The sequence below is a fragment of the Mastomys coucha genome, unplaced genomic scaffold, assembly GCF_008632895.1.
Source record: "Mastomys coucha isolate ucsf_1 unplaced genomic scaffold, UCSF_Mcou_1 pScaffold14, whole genome shotgun sequence".
Classification (NCBI taxonomy): domain Eukaryota; kingdom Metazoa; phylum Chordata; class Mammalia; order Rodentia; family Muridae; genus Mastomys; species Mastomys coucha.
In genome coordinates this window covers 73,891,932-73,913,661 of record NW_022196896.1, presented here as the reverse complement: position 1 = coordinate 73,913,661, position 21,730 = coordinate 73,891,932, and the positions used below count along the sequence as shown (strand labels likewise).

Sequence of the window (21,730 nt, the reverse complement as noted above, 5' to 3'; positions counted from 1 at the left end):
AATAAAGGTCTAGACAACTGCTTTCCACGCCTGAGTATAAGGACTTGGTAAAACTATAGATCTGCCTCAGATGACCTAAGAACAGGCCTTTGACACTAATCCTAACAAACTTCCAAGTGATACCCAGCACTGTTAGCCTACAGATCATATCAGGATGTCTGGAGTATCTAGAATAGAAACACGCACAAAGAACCAAGTCTCAGGAAAATAAGGGAACCAAGGAGAATTTAGATTTCCCCTGACTACTCCAACTCATATACCATAGGCATCATAACACTAGAGAGCCAGCAGGCTCAACATGATCAGACAAACAGCAATAAAAGGTCTCTTGCCTAAAGAAACTATATAGATACAATGTATCACAGGTCAGTTACAATGAACTTAACTTGGTCTTTGAAATTAAAATAAAGGAAGGCAGGAAAAGAGAAAGGAAGATCCCAGGTGGAGCTGGTGAAGATGGATGGATAGAAGATAGATGGATGGGTAGGGACATGGATGGATAAACAGATGATAGGCAGACAGGCAGGTAAGGATTATTCAACATGAACCTGAGAGTCAACAGCAGGCACAAACACACATTCCCAACTAAATTTTTCCTAGAGCAAAAAGACAGAGAATCAGAAGTCTGGAAAAAAAGGAAACAGGGAGAGAGAACCAGAGATTCAGAGTAACAAGACCTTCTAAGCAAAATAAAACTTGTCTCCTATAAAATAAAAATTGTTTAAGGAGCAAATACTTTAAAAACAAAACTTTATCTTTAGAAAGATTCAGGCTTGCAGGGCAGCGGTGGCGTATGCCATTAATCCCAGCACTTGGGAGTCAGAGAGGTGGATTTCTGAGTTCGAGGCCAGCCAGGTCTACAGAGTGAGTTCCAGGACAGCCAGGGCTACACAGAGAAACCCTGTCTCAAAAAAACAAAAACAAAAACAAAAAAAAAAAGAAAGATTCAGGCTTTTGAATACACACACACATAATCTAAGGAGCGATAAAATAGCATTTAAATAAAATACTCTCGGAAGCTGAACTTGCCTTTTTATGTAAAGTACAAAAAAAGACATAGGAAGATAGAAACAGTGAGAAATAAGAAGGTGGATGAGAGAGACAGAGAGAGAGGAGAGGGAGAGGGAGAAGGAGAGGGTGAGAGAGGGGGGGTAATAGATAAAACTATAAACCTTATATAGCTAAGAAAAAATGTGTCTCCAGATTGAAAGCGTTAAGTCCTTGGCACAGTAGTGAAACATAAATGATCCTTATAAAAATTATGAGTGGGGGAAGAGGTAGGCAAACAATACTAAGAAGACATAAAAAAGCCATACAGAAACCAACTATTCTATTAACTTACTAAATATATAATCTAAAAACTAACCTTTGAAAGGAGATGCCCTCCATGGACAAGGGTGATGTTCTCCCAGAAGTCATGTATTATTAAAGCAACATCACAGTACCAGCTTTGGGATCCCTTTGTAGCAGTGACTGGTCAGAGAGGCCCCAGAGGCACCTGGAGCACACAGACTATGGGGACTGTTTCTGACTGCCTACATGAATTCAGTTGTAAAGACTGCTAAGGATTGCACATTATGGTCACAGGGCATAAACATTAAGTTGGAGCTGAGCTGCAAGTTTGTTCCCTATTGTCCAGCTGTCATGGTACCAGAGTTGCTATACAGGTTGGGGTGGGGGGTATTATTAATAACAGTTTTACCAAGCTGTGATTACTGCTAGCTACAATAACTTTGGAGGCAAGGCACAGCCGCTAATGTTATGCTGCTAGGACTGGAATTGAGGCAAGCAACCATGTTCAGGTTGTATTTGAAGCCCGTTCCACCAGAGGAAACTCATGCCTGGCTCTATAAACCTGCTTAAGGGCCCTTGACTGGGAAATCATAGGCCTTAGGAGGTAACAGACTACTACTACAGTTTTGCTAAAAGGCCATGTTGTCAAATTGTTTTCTAATATTGTTTGCATTTCAGGATTGTGTTGCATCTAGCCTTTATCATTGATTTTTGTATAATTGTAATTATATCATCTAAGCTTAGAATTAATTGGGTCCTTATAATTAATGTTTAGAGCAAAGATGGAGACAAATAAGCACATAAACACAATAAAAGCCCACAGGGCTGGGAACAGAGCCCAGTGGCAGAAGGCCCACCACTAATGTGAGGTGCTAGGTTAGACCCTAAGCCCTGAGAAAGAAAACTATATATGAAATATAATAAAGCCAGGGCTGGCAGCCCAAGCCTACAACCCCAGATCCTAAAAGGACTGGAGAGGAGAACTCTAAGTTCTACAGAGTTCAAACCTATGCTGGGCAACATAGTAAGACATGACTGAAAAGTAAAAATGGGGTGGAGGTGGGGGAAGGACTTGGAACATAATTCAGTGTAATAGTGACTGTGGCACACACTAGGCTCCAGGTTCAATGCCCAGAACAATGTATGTGTGTATATATGTATATATGTACACACACACACACACACACACACACACACACACAGCTGATGAAATTATGAAGGAGGAGCAAGTGAGGTGGCCTCATCTGGTAGTACACAGAGCCAAATGGCACTATCTAAGCTGAAAGAGCAACAGACAGCAACATGAGCATATATTCACAATCAGAAAGACAAATAAAGGATAAGCAAGATCTACTCTTTTTTTTTCTATAATGTAAAGAGAAGATCCTAAACTGAAAATTAATTTTCAAAAAAACCAACATAAATGAAAAGGTAACTGGGGTGGGGAAGGTCGGCTTTGCATTGTTTGCTTACAACACTTCTTACCACCACCTCACCACCAGTGAGCGCTGTGAGAGTGGTGAAAGGTGAATTCTGCAGTTTACCTGAGATTCTTCACAGTGCTGCTCAACAGATTCCATGTTTCCCATTACAGCAGTGCCCAGAACCGACATTAGAGCGGTCCTGTGATCTGGAACTCTACTTTTCTGCCAAATCACTGCCTAGAGACAAGAAAACACAGATGTGTGGTAGTACAATTAAAATTTAGAAAACTCAAAAACTTACAGCGTTTACATATTTAGCATTTATCCTCGCTGTTTACTGTGTCATTCAGAAGGAACTCATGAGCTATGGTCTAAAAGAACAAATCCTGGTTTTACATTTGAATGTGATACATGCAGAAATGTGGAACCTGATCAACACCCAGTCCTTTCCTTACAATTTCACAAAATATTCTCTCTCTAACGTTTAGAATCCATACTTCAAAGTATATTTACAATTAAGGTTTCTCCTCCTCCTCCTCCCAGAACTGACAGATATTCTACAGGATTACTGTAAATAGTTAAGCCATTGTGAAAATTAAAAAAAAAAAAAAAGTACTTTAAAATGATGTTTTCAGGTACTTTTAATAAACAGAGAACTTATAATTAACTGAATCTCACATAAACAAATGCTGCATAGTGAGTAGATCCATTTTACTACTGCATATTATAGGTAGATCAGGAGACACAATCAAGAGACTAGACCAAAGGTTGCTGTGTCCAATTAGAGTTGAAAACACTTAAGAAATTGTCAGTATAGAAAACATTCACCCATCTAACGAATATTCACCCAGTCTCTTGTATGTGCTGATGAAAATATTTGAGGAACTTAAGAGAAAACATTATCAGCATCCTGGGGACAAGAAGAGGGGGAGGGGACAGGAGAGGTCACAGAGAGTGAAGAGGAGAGACCGGACAGTGTCATGCACAGAAGAGGCTTTGACAGCAAGAGCAACAAAGATGTGACCACTGTATTTAATAGTCAGGAGAGTGGCCATAGTCCTAGAGGTGCAATCAGGGCCAAACTGCAGTAATTTGGGTAGTGGTCAAATAACAGTCTCATGCATCTCCCTCAGGAGCTCTGACTGATAGTGAGTGTACTGTTGGAGGCAGGGGGGTGGTACACCAGCAAGTCAGTGTGGAAGCCTGAGGCATGTAAATTCATCGTGTGTGTGTGTGTGTGTGTGTGTGTGTGTGTGTGTGTGTGTGTGTGTGTGTGTGTGTGTGTGTGAGTGTGTGTGTGTGTCATTGTGTTGCCCAGCTGAGGTAGTCTTTCATTTGTTTATACCATCCAGAAAAACAGAACCAGTATCAGAAAAAAAAAGTTTTTAATAAACCAGGCTACTAAAACCATGTAAATAAATCTTGCTTCTCTATCCAATGTAGGACTTTTACAACTCAATAAACCTGTATATTCTTTGGGAATTTTATATTTTTTTTCTAAAAATTATAAAAAATGGAGGAAGAGGTTTATAACACACAGGGTAGGGATATACAAAGACAGGGAGGAAAAGAGAAAGGGAAAGAGAGGATGAGTGAACCAAGCTGTGCACCAAAGCAAGTCAGTCAGAGGAGTCCTTAGCGAGGCCAGGACATGCGCCCGGTATTATGCTCGGTAAGAGCAGGAGGGAAGGATGTTGCTCTTCTGGAATCTCAAAAAACAACCACACAGTAGGACAAATGACTCAAGAGTGTAAGGAAGGGGCTGGTGAGATGGCTCAGTAGGTTAAGAGCACTGACTGTTCTTCCAAAGGTCCTGAGTTCAAAATCCCAGCAATCACAAGGTGACTCACAACCATCCATAATAAGATCGGATGCCCTCTTCTGGAGTGTCTGTAGACAGCTATAGTGTACTCACATATAGTAAATAAATAAATCTTAAAAAAAAAAAAGAGAGAGAGAGAGAGAGAGTATAAGAGGGGACCTGTGCCCATTCCAAGAGTTCTACTTATACCATCAGACAGTTACAACTAAGGAATAATTCACTGCTTGCTAGGCACCTCTGATCCATAAACTAAGGTATATTTTCACAATCATTTCAGATAGCTATTATCTTGAGTAAACCAAAGCTCAAAGAAACCAACTGTATTAAATAAACAGTCAGCGATGGAACCAATTCCATTCTCTCCCCCTTTATTTGGCTCTAAACCTATTTTTTCATATTCCACCATTTTTTTTCTAGTCAAAGAAAGCAGTAATTTAGGAACCTATTTGGATTTAAGGAGTTAGAGAATCCTTCAAACAGTAAAGTGTTTGCCTAACAAATGCTTTTTTTTTGATAACTACCATTTGAGGCCATGTGATGTCCTATGGAGCTTTAAATGAATTTATTTTAAGAAGTCAGGCAGCACACTGCTGAGTGATGGAATAGTATACACAAAAGCATGAAGGCAGAGAGTAGGCCGGACATGAGGTTAGATGTTCAAGAGCAAAATTCTGAAGGGCCGAGCACAGCAAGACGCATTTACTGTTTCTTATATATAATACTGGAACAAACTTAACTAAGAACAACACATGATCAGACGTGGTGGTTTTGTAAGAGTGATTTAGTGAGATCTGAAGTTAGAAAAACAAAAGCAAACCACTGTTACAGTATTTATCCAAGGCAGAGATTCCCAGCTCTTTGACAGCGAGCATGAGAAATTAATAAAGTTACTTCACAAAATGTTCCCTTAGATCTCTGGGAACTGTGGCTCTACTAGCTTCGGTAATGGTCACTTTCCATTCTTGAAAGTGCAGTGGAATACAAGCTCAGAAAAGCATTTACAAAAGAACTACACTTCTAGTTTGCTCATTTATTCATTTACTTATTTATTGTAAAGGCAATTCCCGTGTAAGCTATGGTCTGAAACCTGAGATAAAAGAACCGGCATACCGGCAAGAGGAAAAACACAGTGAAGCAAGCTAAAGGATTTGAAAGAAATGTTCTATGACGTGGTGACTTCAAGTGCTGAAGAAAGGTATTGTGGAGGCTTTAAAGGCTTTGGACTGAGAAGCTGAAATGTCAGGGATCCCGCTCAGCAAGATAGCACATCACTAGAACAGGTTTGCTGGCGAAAGAAAAATGAGGCACTCAGCTTGTTCAGTGCTGAGTGCCTCATAGCAAGGGCAGCACTGGATTCCACAGGTGATCCACTAAGGCATTGCTTCTCAACCTGTGGGTCGTGTCCCTTTCTCAAGGGCACTCTAAGACCTTTGGAAAACACAGATATTTACATTACAACTCCTAACAGTAGCAAAATTGCAATTATGAAGTAGTGATGAACATAGTTTTATGTTTGGGGGTCACCACACTATGAGGAACTGTATTAAAGGGTCACTGCATTAGGAAGGTTGAGAACCAGTGCTCTGAGGAATTATATATTGAAGTTTTCTGGGAAAAGCTGGAGCTACAATTAGCTTTCTGCTTGGTTCCCAACACTAGCTGCCCTACTCTGCACCTTTCTGCTTGGTTCCTAACACTAGCTGCTCTACTCTGCACCTGCTGACGTACAGACTTTGCCATGTTCCTCAAGGAAATCACAAGCAACCTTTGCTTCCTTCAAGTAAAGCAGTTTTATTGTGCTATAGTTTGTTAGTGTGCTTACAGATTTGCAGCATTTGTACTCCAATTTTAGAAGAAATTATCACTCCAAACAGGAATGGCCTTTCATCTCTCCATAACCACTACTCTCTTCATAAAATTGCCTATGTCTCGATTGTTATATGAATGGAATCACACAGTATGGAGTATTTTATTAAGACCTAGCACAATGTTCTGAAATTTCATGAGTGGTGTACAGCCCTATCCTTTTCCAGTGGCTGAGGATATTCATGATATTTTCATAAGTGTATGGTTACTTGGGTTGTTTCCAGTTTGGACCATTATGAATGATACTGCTGTAAACACTGAATTTTTTTGTGTGGACATGTTTCATCTTTCCTGGACAAGTACCTAGGGCCTAAGTGCTGGGTCATATGGTATCTCTAGGCTGATGTCTCAGGGTTTCTACTACTGTGAAGAGACACCAGGATCACTGCAACTCTTATGAAGGGAAATATTTGATTGGAGCTGGCTTAGAGGTTCGGAGGTTTAGTCCATTATCTTTATGGTGGGAACCTTGTCAGTGAAGACAGACATGGTGCTGGAGAAGAAGCTGAGTTTTCTACATCTACATTATCAGGCAACAGGAAAAGAGAGTGACACTGGGCCTAACCTGGGCTTCTACAACCCAAAGACCATCCACATACTTCCTCTAACAAGACCCCACCTCCTAACAGTGCCCACTCTCTGTGAACCAATGGGGACCATCTTCATTAAACCAGCACAGCTGAATAACATATAATCTCTATGTGCATTAAGCTTCAAAAAGACAAAGAAATGCTGGTGGTGGCTGTTGATACAGGTACAGTGGAGACTTAAAGGGAAATATCTTATAACACAGTAAGGAGAAGGTTCTGGATAGTCTGCAGCTGTATGGGAATGAAATGCCCCATAACAAACTGATGCACAATGAAATGTTACTCTGCACCAGCTCTCTGGCCCTGGCATAGGTGAACTTACTTCACTCTGTCCCCTCTCTCCATCCTCCCTTCCTCCCATCTGGGGGAGATTAAACCCAAGGGAGCTGGTACATGCGGGGCAACTAGAGTCTTGTCCCTACTATCATATCTATGTAAAATTGTGAGGAAATCATTTCAGTTGCCTGCATGTGAAATGTAACTATGAAGCTGTGATCCCACACAGTGGACCTTGGTTGATGTTAGAGAGCTGTCTCGTGAATAAACCTTAGTTGCTGACTAATGCCAATGTCTCACTGCTGGGTTTGCTGAAGTCAGTATATAAAATGACTTTAGGAAACTGGTTTTAGAAAAATCTGAGCAACACAAGAACTAGAAATATGTTTTTGTTTTTTCTTTACCATGATGTAAACACTGCTGGGAGCTTGGGAGAATTGAATCACTGGCAGTTACTATGAACATCCATGTCTCAGCAAGGGAATCAATTTAGGGCCATTGCCTAACCTTAGTATCATTTGGCCTAGCAATGAATAATACAAACATCTACCAACAAGCAAATCTGCAGTCTTCCCCAGAAAATATCTGTTTTCCATACAGAATCCATTATTAAAGAAGCTGAAAATTTGATATGCTTTTAATAAAAACCTTAGTTCTAGATCATCCACACTACTCTAGGAGGACAGAGATAATCTTCTTACTTCCTCAAGTGTTCTGTATATCTTGCCCTTCGGCTGAAAGCTTAACATATGCTAAAAATACACACATACCTCCATATGTTTTCTATCTGGGTCACACAAGGCCGGATCATCTGAGTGTGCCAAGTGAGAATCGGACTCTGGGCAGTCTGCTGACAGTGCAAAAGCACCATCAAGAATATATTATTACATGCACACCATCTGAAGACTGGTTTAAGTTAGTCAAATATATCTTGTCCCCATCCCATTTCACTGATATACACTGTTTGGATAGGGAACGTGTATACACAAAAAATGCAGTTACTAAAAAATACACTGCTAATTCTCTCTGACCATAGATAGACATCTCCTCCTATAAAAAGTAGATGCTACCAGTATGAAATTCAATTGCTGTATTTAAGGAATTGATTTTTTATTATTTTTCACCGTGTGTGTGTGTGTGTGTGTGTGTGTGTGTGTGTGTGGTGTAGGGGGAGATGTGCATGTGAGTGTAGGCAATTGCTGAGGCCAGAGGCACTGGATTCCCTGTAGCTAGAGTGACAAGGCTTTTGTGAGCCTCCCAGTGTGAATGCTAGGAAATGATCTCAGGCCCTCTGAAGGAGCAGCAAATCCTCTTAGCTGCTGAGATAACCCCATCCCTAGTTGTTGAACTTGAAGTACTCATAAGGAATTTAAAAGTGTATGTGTTTAAGGCTCTAGTTTGAAGTCTTTTCTAAGGAGGAAAGGAGAATGTTGATAGGCCTATAGTACACATCATTTATTGTCCTTAATGTTAAAACTGTTAAAGATTTTAGTTTATTTTCCCTACCAGATAAAGGACGCAAAGAATAATTAGAAATTGGTCTCAATGTATAAAAGGCATGTCTTTACATAGAAAATGGGGGATGGGGATTCAGACTTTTAAAAATTCATATAATTACTCAAAATTTATAAAGAAAATTAATGTCGTCACATAAAGAGATATATAGGAAATGTTTAATCATGCAGTTAAAGTGACTTGTTTTTGAGATAGTGTCTCCTGTTCTCATAGAGCTCAGACTGGCTTCCAATTCACTGCATAGCCAAGGATGACTATGAACTTCTGATCTTCATAATGCAAGCATATAACAACATATGCAGTTTTTTATGGTACCAGAGCTAAGGATCAACCTGAACTTTTTTTTCTCTGTAACCACTCTTCTCCATAACTCTGTAAATGAAGCTTGCAATGAAAGAGACAAGCAAATATCTCTATAATGTGGCTCTTCACTGCTTTGTTTGTTAATCAAGTGGTAAAGTATAGGACAAATAAATATAACTAGCCTATGGTTGATTAGGATTTCTCTTCAATTTGCCTACTTAGCAAAAAGTTTCTACTTGTGTAGTAAAATTTTCACTTTAAAAGCATTATTTCTGGGATTATGTGAAATTAAAAAGCTTCTCTGAGAATGAAATTAAACCTGTACCTATTACTTTGTACAAAAACTAACTCTACATGGATCAAAGACATAAACATGAAATCTCAAACACTAAATCTGCTAGAAGAAAAGTATAAGCAATACTCTACATGATATAGGTATAGTAATGGACTATTTGAATATGACCCCATTTACCCAGAAATTGAGGACAAGAACTGGCAAAAGGCTCTTCAAAGCTAAAGAACAATCAATTGAGTGAAGAGGAAGCCAATGAAGGGAACATAAATTTTGCCAGATGTATAGAGGATTAATATCCAGAAAGAAGTAAAAGAAAATAGTCAAAACAAACAACTGATCCATTCAAAACACAGGTGTGGTATGTGAACAGAGTTCTCAAAAGAAACAAAAATGGCTAAGAAATAATGAAAAAAATGTTCGTTGCCCTTAACAATTAAGGAAATCCAAGTGACAATATCACAGAGATGTCATTTTACCCAAATCAGAATAGTGAAGACCAAACAAAAAAACTGACAACAAATGTGAGAGACGATGTGGAGAAGAGAACCCTCCCATTCACTGTTCGTGGAACTGCAAACTGGTCCAGTCATTCCGGAAGTTAGTGTGGAAACCATCAGAAAACTAAATGTGAATTTTCCAGATGACCCAAGGATACCTACCACTCCTGGGCAAATTCCCAAAGGACTCAACAGCCTATTTACTTCCTATGAAACACTTGTACAGCCATGTTCTCTATTCACAATAGATAGGAAGTGTAAGCAATCTAAATGTCTTTCAACTGATGAATGTATAATGTAAATGTGGTAATTTTGTAAATATGGAATAAATTCATCTATAAAGAAACATGAAATCATAAAATTTACAGGTAAATGAATCGATGTAGAAAAGATCATTATTAGCTGAGATAACCTAGGCCTAGAAAGACAAACTTTCTCTCTCAGGTGCAGTTCCTAGCTCTAGTAGATACGAATATCAAGCATAGAGTAACTGCAGAAAAACATTTCATTCTGCTGTAAAGAGAAATAACTCAACAGGATCAGAGGTGAGGAGGACATAATACCTGTCCCAACACCACCTGGAGAAAATGGGACCAGCAGGATCAGGGATGCAGGAACCCCGCCCAAGCAGCATCATGGGTTCCTTCCAGTCTGGACCATAGCCCTGAGCAGACTTCAGGCCCAAACTCTGCAACCAGTCCCACAACACTCAGAGGAAGCTCCACTCCCAGGCTCTCTAATACACCCAAGATCCCAGGATCCCAGGAGCTTGGTCACACTAGGATCTCAGGATCCCAGAGGCAGCTTTACTTTTCAGGAGCTCTGACACACCCAGGTTCTCAGGATCACAGAGTCTCAAGATCAAAGGATCATAGAGACAGCTGGTTCTGACACAACCAGGATCACAGCTGGACTCTAACACAACCAGGATCACAGGAAGGACAGGCTCTAGTCAGATATAGCCAGGGCAGGTTGCACTACTGATAACTGGATGGCGGGAGGCAAGCTTAAAAACCTAAGCAACACAAAAGGGAACAAAATACCCATGGAAGGGGTTGCAGAGACAAAGTGTGGAGCCGAGACTGAAGGAAGGACAATCCAGAGACTGCCCCTCCTGGGAATCCTTCCCATATTCAATCACCAAACCCAGACACTATTGTGGATGCCATCAAGTGCTGGCTGACAGGAGCCTGATATAGCTGTCTCCTAAGAGGCTCTGCCAGTGTCCAACTATACAGAAGTAGAAGCTCACAGCATGAGCACAGAGTCCCCAATGAAGAAGCTAGAGAAAGGACCCAAGGAGCTGAAGGGGTTTCTAGCCCTGTAGGAACAAGAATATGAATCAACCAGTACCCCCAGAGCTCCCAGGGACTAAACCACCAACTAAAGGGTACACATGGTGGACTCATGGCTCCAGCTGCATATGTAGCAGAGGATGGCCTAGTTGGTCATCAATGGGAGGAGAGGTCCTTGGTCCTGTGAAGGTTCTATGCCCCAGTATAAGGAAACGCCAGGGCCAAGAAGCTGGAGAAGGTGGGTTGGTGAGAAGGGTGAGGGGGTAGGAAATAGGGGGTTTTTCAGAGGGGAAGCCAGGAAAAGGGGGAACATTTGAAATATAAATAAAGAAAATATCTAATAAAAAGTATAAAAAAAATTCCTAAGAAGACTGACCAAATTTGTCCTGCAAACTGGTTAAAAATTGTGTTAACCTGCTCAGTGTCAGGGAGACCACTTCCTATTCTCCCCAAACTCCAAAATACTCCCCAAGCAGAAATGTCTAATCACTCCTCGTCCCATCCTTGCATGCTTTGCAGGAGGCTCACCAGGACACTGGACTGTGAAGGGAAGCCTGCCATCTCCCACCTCTGACCCCATGCACCAGTTCCAGCCAAGAGACTTGATCTGGGTAAAGAGGATCCCGGCCTGGACCCTGGAACCTGTATGGATGGGACTCTATCCAGCCATCCTCACCACCTCAACCGCTGTCAGAGTAGCTGGGGTCATCCTTTGGGGGGAAAAGGCCACTGAAGATTATGACAGATGGATGGTTACTTGGACTTTGTATTTCTTAAAAGATAAGATTACCCAGAGTTTCTTAACCCTGAATATATAATCACCATCATCTCCAAATCAGAAATTCAGAAAAAAAATGGTGATGGGAAACTCTTATCTTTTGAGTGGACCTCTGCTCTGATATATCTTTTCTAGGTGTAGGACATGAAGGAAAAAGGAGATTGCACTAGAACACTAATAGGAAAATCTAGGTGAAAGGTGATGGAGGCCAGAGCATGTAGTGGCCCAGGCATCATGAAAGCAGTCACATTCCATTTGAAGGCAGACTTCTGGATTTTACTATTGAAATCCTAAGGCCCTTAGTTCACTAACTGGAAAAAAAAAAAAAGATTTCTTAATTTTCATGGAGTAAGAGGAAAAAGAACATCTGGGAGGAGAGGTGGTATGTTAGTTAATGACTACCCAAAAAGAAGCACTGGAATTGTGGCCAGACAGATCTATGAGCTGCTCGTGGCTTCCTTAAGAGGAATATATAAACTTGGGAGTTGTCAATACATAATGAGAATTTAATACCATGAGAATTGAAAGTGTAATAGAAATTACTATATGTAGAAAAGCTAAGGACTAGGAGTGTTAGGGGAGAGAGAAAACTGGGAGACAAGGAATAGAGAAAGAAAAGCTGACCTAGAGATCAAACAGAAAAGGGCTGGTACAAAGACTAAGAGGCGGAGATCAACATCATCAGACTGTTTCCCAGATACAGCAAAGCAGATATACAAATGGACTCATAAGGGCTGTAACAGTATGTATGAGTGAGCTCTAGCCAGGCAGAATCTAAGCAAGGTGGGGGAGTGGGTGGACAAGGAGCTATTAGCTTTTGCTAGCTGCTGGCTGGACAAAAACCAGAATTCTTTATTAATGCGATCCCTGGTAGGCTAACCATTCACCCAAGTAGGCCTCATTCCCAAGACTAAATGGGCAACACAGACTGAACTCACTGATTGGAGAAAGATGAGAACAAAGAAGAAATCTCTAAGTTGGGTGGGAAGGGATGGGAGGTTGGAAAAAGTGGTAATAAGAGGGGTTTGGGGATAATGTGTTTAAAACACATTGTATGAAATTCTCAAAGAAATATCACAAAAAACATATTGTGAAGATGGGGAGGTGAGTCATGCCAAATACTAATAAAGACTGGGTAGACACCACTGAACTAAGCAACCTGGAGGACAATAGTGACCTTGATTAAAACAAGGTTGATAGCCCTGATGGGGTAGGTTCAAGAAACAATGGAATTTATTACAGAAATAAAGGAGCTGAGCATGGGAGGGAGGGAGGAGTGACATGGAAGAGTGTATCTGAATACTTAGTGACAACTCTCTTGGCTTTTCGGGGCATGGAGAGCACATGCACAAGCACAGAAAGGAAGGACACCTGGGTGGACACCATTGCAAAGAGTGAAGACTCGCTGAAGTCCTCCATCTTCTCACTGTGAAGCAAGATCATCAGATGAGAAGGGATATAAAACAGTTACCTGGTACGTTCCAGCTTAAAGAGAACTCATGATGTGTTAACCAGGGGTTTGACTGAAAAATGAATTCTCCTATGCTCTCCCTGGACTACTGAGCCTAAAATTTTAGTAAGGTCCCTATATGATCCACAAAGTATGACAAAGTTTGTCAGAAGCACAAGTGCTGACATAGGAGGCCAAGAAAGTGGCAGTATAAGATTAGGGATCATGGGCCACTAAGATGGCTCAGTGGGCAAAGGTGATTGCCACCAAACACCAGGCCTCACAAAGAAGGAGAAAATTGATTCCTCCAAGTTGTCTCTGACCTATACACAAACTCACAATAAATAAATGTTAAAACAAAAAGGGAAAAGATTAGTGATTATGAATCTAAAGTGGTACTGCATAGCATGGATACATGTTTCATCTTTTGCACACTGAGATGAAAAACACATGGTTCAAACATGTCCATTTAAGTGGGAAAGCAGCACAAGTCAAATAGGGCCCAAGAGAAGGATGATAACAGTGACCATGTAGTTTATAGAAAATAAGGATAATTAAAAAAACAGGAAGAAAAAAAGAGTGGCCTGATCTGGGCCTGGGGCACATGCCTAGTACCCAAATCCTGAAGAAGTGGAGACAGGGGCACAGGAGATTAGAGGCCCAGTCAGGGTTAGGTGAGAATTTGAATCTGCAAGAATGTTCTGGAAGTAGCAATGAGACATACTGGTTTGAAGAATAGATGAAATAAATCAGTCACCACTAGAAAGAGCTATTGGGGACAGAGAGTCCTCAGGGAGAGTCAGATTTCAGCTACAGCAAATGGTGACAGGCTAAGGGAGTAGCAATTTTACTTTCTGTTGGCCATGAAAGAAGGTATCTCAGAAAGGAGAAGTGTCTCCTCTACTGTCTGACACACTCAGGCATGAATATAAACATGAACTTGGTCTTGGTGGCTCCAAAGCAGTGACCTATTCAAGGTTGGCTTTAGGTGTAGCCAGATTCTACAGTTCTGGGAGTGTCACTGTCACCAGAACATGGACATAATGGTACTGATGTCTGCTAGTGAAGGTCCAGAGAAGCAGTTTCATACCCCACAGCTCTGGACTTTTATCTGACGGCACCACTGAAGTCCTCTGGGAAGTTCTCAACTGATATTAGAAGTCTCCTATTCACAGGAATTTTTTTTTTCAAAGATTGTGCCTCTTTCACTGACCATCTGACATTTAGTATGGATATGAATTCCTAGTGGGAAGGAGTTTAATATTTATTTTCATTAATTCTTATGGACTTTAACCAAATCAGGGTTCAACTCTAAAATACTTCATAACAGCTAAGCTGCAATACCTGTTTAGAGCAGGGGAGAACACCCATCCCTGTATACCAACATCAGTATACACCTGAATTCAAGCTACTACCCAGCCAATGCACTTGCTGGATGCTCACCTGTGTGGCCTAAATATAAGCCTGGCTCTAGAGTGTATCTGGATCACTAACCTGAAATTGCTGTTCCTTCCAGACAGCTATGACAGAATGTAAAGATGACATTGGATCCTCAACCTCTCCTTAGCCTTTCACCTAGAAGGGTCCCTGTACTTCCACAAGGTAACAGAATACAAGAAATAGAAGAGAGAATCTCAGGAGCGGAAGATAACATAGACAACATTGACAGAACAGTCAAAGAAAATGCAAAAAGCAAAAAGACCCTAACCTAAAACATCCAAGAAATCCAGGACACAATGAGAAGACCAAATCTAAGGATAATAGGTATAGAAGAGAGTGAAGACCTCCAACTTAAAGGGCCAGTAAATATCTTCAACAAAATTATAGAAGAGAACTTCCCTAACCTAAAGAAAGAGATGCCCGTGACCATACAAGAAGCCTACAGAACCCCAAATCGACTGGACCAGAAAAGAAATACTCCCTGCCACATAATAGTCAAACACAAAAATCCCTTAAAGAATTGCAGGAAAACACAATCAAACAGGTGAAAGGATAGAACAATACTACCTAGGATTTAAAAATGGAAATAGAAAGAAAAAAAGACATCACAAAGGGAGACAACCCTGGAGATAGAAAACCTAGGAAAGAGACCAGGACTTATAGATGCAAGTATCAACAACAAAATACAAGAGATAGACAAGAGAATCTCAGGTGCAGAAGATACCATAGAAAACATTGACACAACAGTCTAAGAAAATGCAAAATGCAAAAAGCTCCTAACCCAAAACATTCAGAAAATCCAGGAAACAATGAGAAGACCAAATTTAAGGATAATAGGTATAGAAGAGAGTGAAGATTCCCAGCTTAAACAGCTAGTAAATACCTTCAAAAAATTATAGGAGAAAAGATCCCTAACCTAAAGAAAGAGATGCCCATAAACATACAAGAAGCCTACAGAACTCCAAATAGATTGGACAAGAAAAGAAATTCCTCCTGTCACTTACTAGTGAAAACACCAAATGCACAAAACAAAGAAAGAATTTTAAAAGCAGTAAGGGAAAAAGGTCAAGTAACATATAAAAGATAGACCTATCAGTATTACACCAGACTTCTTACCAGAGTCTATGAAAGCTAGAAGATCCTGGACAGATGTCAAGTCATACAGACCCTAAGAGAACACAAATGGCAGCCCAGGCTACTATACCCAGCAAAACTCTCAATTACCATAGATGGAGACACCAAAGTATTCCATGTCAAAACTAAATTCACACAATATCTTCCCACAAATCCAAACCTACAAAGGATAATAAATGGAAAACTCCAACACAAGGAGGGAAACTATACCCTAAAAAAAGCAAGGAAGTAATCTTTCAACAAACTCAAAAGAAGATAAATACACAAACATAAAAATAACATCAATAATAACAGGAAGCAACAATCACCATCCCTTAATATCTTAATATCATCAATGGACTCAATGACTCAATAAAAACACATAGACTAACAGACTAGATATGTAAACAGGGCCCAACATTTTGCTGCATAAAGAAAATGCACCTCAATGTCAAAGACAGACACTCTGCTAGAGTAAAGAGCTGGAAAACAATTTACCAAGCAAATGGTCCCAAGAAACAAGCTGGAGTAGCCATTCTAATATCTGATAAAATCGACTTTCAAGAAAAAGTTATCAAAAGAGATAAGGAAGGACACTTCATATTCATCAAAGGAAAAATCTACCAAGAAGAAGTCTGAATTCTGAATATCTATGCTCCAAATGCAAGAGCACCCACATTAATAAAACAAACTTTACAAAAGCTCAAATCACAAATTGCACCTCATACAATACTAGTGGGAGACTTCAACACCCCACTCTCAGCAACGGACAGATCAAGGAAACACAAACTAAACAGAGACACAGTAAAACTAACAGAAATTATGGACTCAATGGATGTAACAGATATCTATAGAATATTTCATAGTAAAACAAAAGAATATAACTTCTTCTCCGCACCTCATGATACCTTCTCCAAAATTGACCATATAAATCAGTCACAAAACAGACCTCAACAGATATAAGTAGACTTAAATAGCCCCATGCATCCTATCAGATCACCATGGACTAAGGCTAGTCTGCAATAGCAACAAAAACAACAGAAAGTCCACATGCACATGGAAGTTGAACAATGCTCTACTCAATGATAACTTGGTCAAGGAAGAAATAAAGAAATTAAAGACTTTTTAGAATTTAATGAAAATGAAGGAACAACATTCCCAAACTTATGGGACACAATGAAAGCAGTGCTAAGATGAAAACTCATAGCTCTGAGTGCCTCCAAAAAGAAATTGGAGAGAGCATACACTAGCAGCTTAACAGCACACCTGAAAGCTCTAGAACAAAAAGAAGCAAATACACCCAAGAGGAGTAGACTGCAGGAAATAATCAAACTCAGGGCTGAAATCAACCAAGTAGAAACAAAAAGAATTGTACAAACAACAAAACCAGGAGCTTGTTCTTTGAGAAAATCAATAAGATAAATAAACTCTTAGCCAGACTAATCAGAGGGCACAGAGACAGTGTTCAAATTAACAAAATCAGAAATGAAAAGGGAGATATAACAAGAAAAAATGAGGAAATTCAAACACTCATCAGATCCTACTACAAAAGTCTATCCTCAACACAACTGGAGACTGGATGAAATGGACAATTTTTTAGACACCAGGTACCAAAGTTAAATCAGGGTCAGATAAACCATCTAAACAGTACCAAAACCCCTAAAGAACCAGTCAGTAAAAGTCTCCCAACCAAAAGAAGCCCAGGATCAGATGTGTTTAGTGCAGAATTCTATCAGACCTTCAAAGAAGACCTAATACCAATACTCTTCAAATTAGTCCACAAAATAGAAACAGAAGGAATACTATCCAATTCGTTCTATCAAGACACAGTCATGCTGATACCAAAACCACACAAAGACCCAACAAAGAAAAAGAACTTCATACCAATTTCCCTTATGAATATTGATTCCAATATATTCAATAAAATTCTCGCAAACCCAAATCCAAGAACACATAAAAATGATCATTCACCACGATCAATTAGGACTCCATCCCAGGGATACAGGGATGGTTCAATATACAAAAGTCTATCAATGTAAGTAATCCTCAACATAAACAAACTCAAAGAAAAAAATCCCACATAATCATTTAATTTGATGCTGCAAAAGCATTTGACAAAACTCAACATCCCTTCATGTTAAAAGTCTTGGAAAGATCAGGAATTCAAGGCACATACCTAAACTTAGTAAAAGCAATATACAGCAAACCAATAGCCAACATCAAAATAAATGGAGAAAAACTTGAAGAAATCCCACTAAAATCAGGGACTAGACAAGGCTGCTCACTCTCCCAATCTATTCAATACAGAACTGGAAGTTCTAGCTAGAGCAATTGGACAAAAAAGGAGATCAAAGGGATACAAATTGGCAAGGAAGAAGTCAAAAATCCCTATTTGCAGACGATATGACTGTATACATAAGTGACCCCAAAAATTCCACCAGAGAACTCCTATAGCTGCTAAACAACTTCAGCAAAGTGGATGGATATAGAATAAACTCAAACAAATCAGTAGCCTTCCTCTACTCAAAGAATAAACAGGCTGAGAAAGAAATTGGGGAAACAACACCATTCACAATAGTCACAAACAATATAAAATATCTTGGTGTGACTCTAACCAAAAAAGTGAAAGATATGCACAACCAAAACTTCAAAGTCTCTGAAGAAAGAAATCGAAGAAGACCTCAAAAGATGGAAAGATCTCCCATGCTTGTGGACTGGCAGGGTTAATATAAAAATGACCATCTTACAGAAAGCAATCTACAGATTCAATGCAATTCCCATCAAAATTCCAACTCAATTCTTCATAGAGTTAGAAAAAGAAATTCTCAAATTCATTTGGAATAACAAAAACCCAGGATAGCGAAAACTATTCTCATCAATAGAAGAACTTCTGGTGAAATCGCCATCCCTGACATCAAGCTGTACTACAGAGCAACCGTGATAAAAGCTGCATGGTATTGGTACAGAGACAGGCAGGTAGATCAGTGGAATAGAATTGAAGATGCAGAAATGAACCCACACACCTTTGGTCACTTGATCTTTGGCAAAGGAGCTAAAACCCTCCAGTGGGAAAAAGACAGCATTTTCAACAAATGATGCTCAACTGGCAGTCGGCATGTAGAAGAATGCAAATAGACCCATTCTTATTTCCCTGTACAAAGCTCAAGTCTAAGTGGATCAAGGACCTCCACATAAAACCAGATACACTGAATCTAATAGAAGAGAAAGTGGGGAAAAGTCTCAAACACATGGGCACAGAGGAAAAGTTTCTGAACAGAATACTACTGGTTCATGCTCTAAGATCAAGAATTGACAAAAGGGATCTCATAAAATTGCAAAGCAATAAAATTGTAAGGCAAAGAACACTGTCAATTGGCAACCAACAGATTGGGAAAAGATCTTTACCAACACTACATCTGATAGAGGGCTAATATCCAATATATACAAAGAACTCAAGAAATTAGACTCCAGAGAACCAAATAACCCTATTGAAAAATGGGGAACAGAGATAAACAGAGAATTCTCAACTGAGGCAAATGGAATGGCTGAGAAGCACCTAAAGATATGTTCAACATCCTTAGTCTTCAAGGAAATGTAAATCAAAACATCCCTGAGATTCTACCTCACACCAGTCAGAATGACTAGGATGAAAAACTCAGGTGACAGCAGATGCTGTCGAGGATGTGGAGAAAGAGGAACACTCCTCCACTGCTGGTGGGATTGCAAGCTGGTACAATCAGTCTGGAAATCTGTCTGGGGTTCCTCAGAAAACTGGACATAGTACTACCGGAAGACCCAACTATGCTACTCCTGGGCATATACCCAGAAGATGCTCCAACATGTAATAAGGACAAATGTTCCACTATGTTCACAGCAGCCATATTTATAATAGCCAGAAGCTGGAAACAACCCAGATATCTCTCAACAGAGCAATGAATACAGACAATGTGGTACATTTACACAACGGAATATTTCTCAGCTATTAAAAACAATGACTTCATGAAATTTGCAGGTAAATGGATGGAACTTGAAAATACCATCCTTAGTGGGGGAACCCAGTCACAAAAGAACACACACGGTATATACTCACTGATAAGTGGATATTAGCCCAAAAGTTCGGAATATCCAAGATTTAATTCACAGACCATATGAATCCCAAGAAGAAGGAAGACCAATATGTGGATGCTTCAGTGCTTCTTAGAAGGGGGAACAAAATACTCATAGTAGGGACTAGGGAGACAAAGTGTGGAGCAGAAACTGAAGGAAAGGCCATCCAGATACCACTCCACCTCGGGATCCATCCCATATACAGTCACCAAACCTGGATACTATTGCAGATGCAGAGAAGTGCTTGCTGATGGGAGCCTGATTTGGCTGTCTTCTGAGAGACTCTGCTAGAGCCTGTCAAATACAGAGTGGATGCTCACAACCAATGATTGGACTGAGTGCAGAGTACCCAATGGAATAGCTGCAGAAGGGACTGAAGTAGCTGAGGGGGTTTGCAGCCCCATGGAGGGAGCAACACTGTCAACTGGCCAGACCACCTGGAGCTCCTGGGGACTGAACCACCAATCAAAGGATACACATGGAGGGACCCAAGGCTCTGGCCTATATGTGGCAGATGGCCTTGTTGGACATCAGTGGGAGGAGAGGCCCTTGGACCTGAGGGTATTTGATGCCCCAGTGTAGGGGAATGCCAGAGACACAAGCCTGGGTTGGGTGGGTGGGGGAACACCCTCACAGAGGCAGGGGAGAAGGGATGGGATAGGAGGTTTCTGAAGGGGAGCCCTGGAAAGGGGAAAACATTTGAATTGTAAATAAAGAAAATATCAAAAAAAAAGTAAAGAAAGAAAGAAATTAAGAAAGAAGAGAAGAAAGATACAGTACTACAAACTACTCAATAACATACTTGCAAACAGAATACAGACATGCATCTCAAAGATGGTTCACCATGTTGGCTTGAACTACCTGAATGTAAGGATAGTTAAATATATGCAAGTCTGTAATGTAATAAGCCACATTAGTGAACTTAATTATCCAAATCATATAAACTAAGTAGATGCAGAAAAAGCTATTGATAAATCCATTATGCCCTCATGATAAAATCTTAGGAGAATCACAGGGACCATATTTCAGCCTAGTAAAAAGCTATATATGAGAAACCCACAACCAACATCATCTGAAATGGAAAAAGATTGAATCAATCCCTCTGAATTTAGTAATGAGACAGGGACGTCTAGTATTCCCAGTCATTTTCAAAAGTACTACCTATTTTCTTTCTTTCTTGTTTTTGGAAATGCATTTTTTTATTAGATGTTTTCTTATTTACGATATGTCCTTTCCCAGGTTCCCCTCCAAAAAAAAAAAAAAAAAACCCTAAAACAATCCCCTGTTCCCTCCCCCTGCTCACCAACCCACCCTACCCTCTCCAGCTTCCTGGCCCTGGCATTCCCCTACACTGGGGCATAGAACCTTCACAGGGCCAAGGGCCTCTCCTCCCATTGATGACTGACTTGGCCATCCTCTGCTATACATATGCTGCTGGAGCCATTAGTCCCACCATGTGTACTCTTTGGTTGGTGGTTTAGTCCCTGGGAGCTCTGAGGGTACTAGTTAGTTCATACTGTTGTTCGTAGTACTGTTTTCAAAGTACAAATGAGGCAATAAGCAAGAGAAGGAAATTAAAGGCATACAATCAGGAAAGATGATATCCAACTATTCCTATTTACAGTGGACATGGTGATCCACTGTAAACATTAGAGATCGCAAGAAT

General features: G+C 40.2%; 1 protein-coding gene across 3 annotated transcripts in view; it reads right to left on the bottom strand.

Moving 5' to 3' along the window:
- Pms1 (PMS1 homolog 1, mismatch repair system component) overlaps positions 1-21,730 on the bottom strand; it is a 105,286-nt gene that overhangs the window by 24,763 nt on the left and 58,793 nt on the right. For all 3 annotated transcript variants that reach the window (XM_031367398.1, XM_031367396.1, XM_031367397.1), the window contains exon 6: positions 2,838-2,954. In XM_031367398.1, coding sequence (XP_031223258.1) covers positions 2,838-2,954 — 117 coding nt within the window. The remainder of the gene's footprint in view (positions 1-2,837; positions 2,955-21,730) is intronic.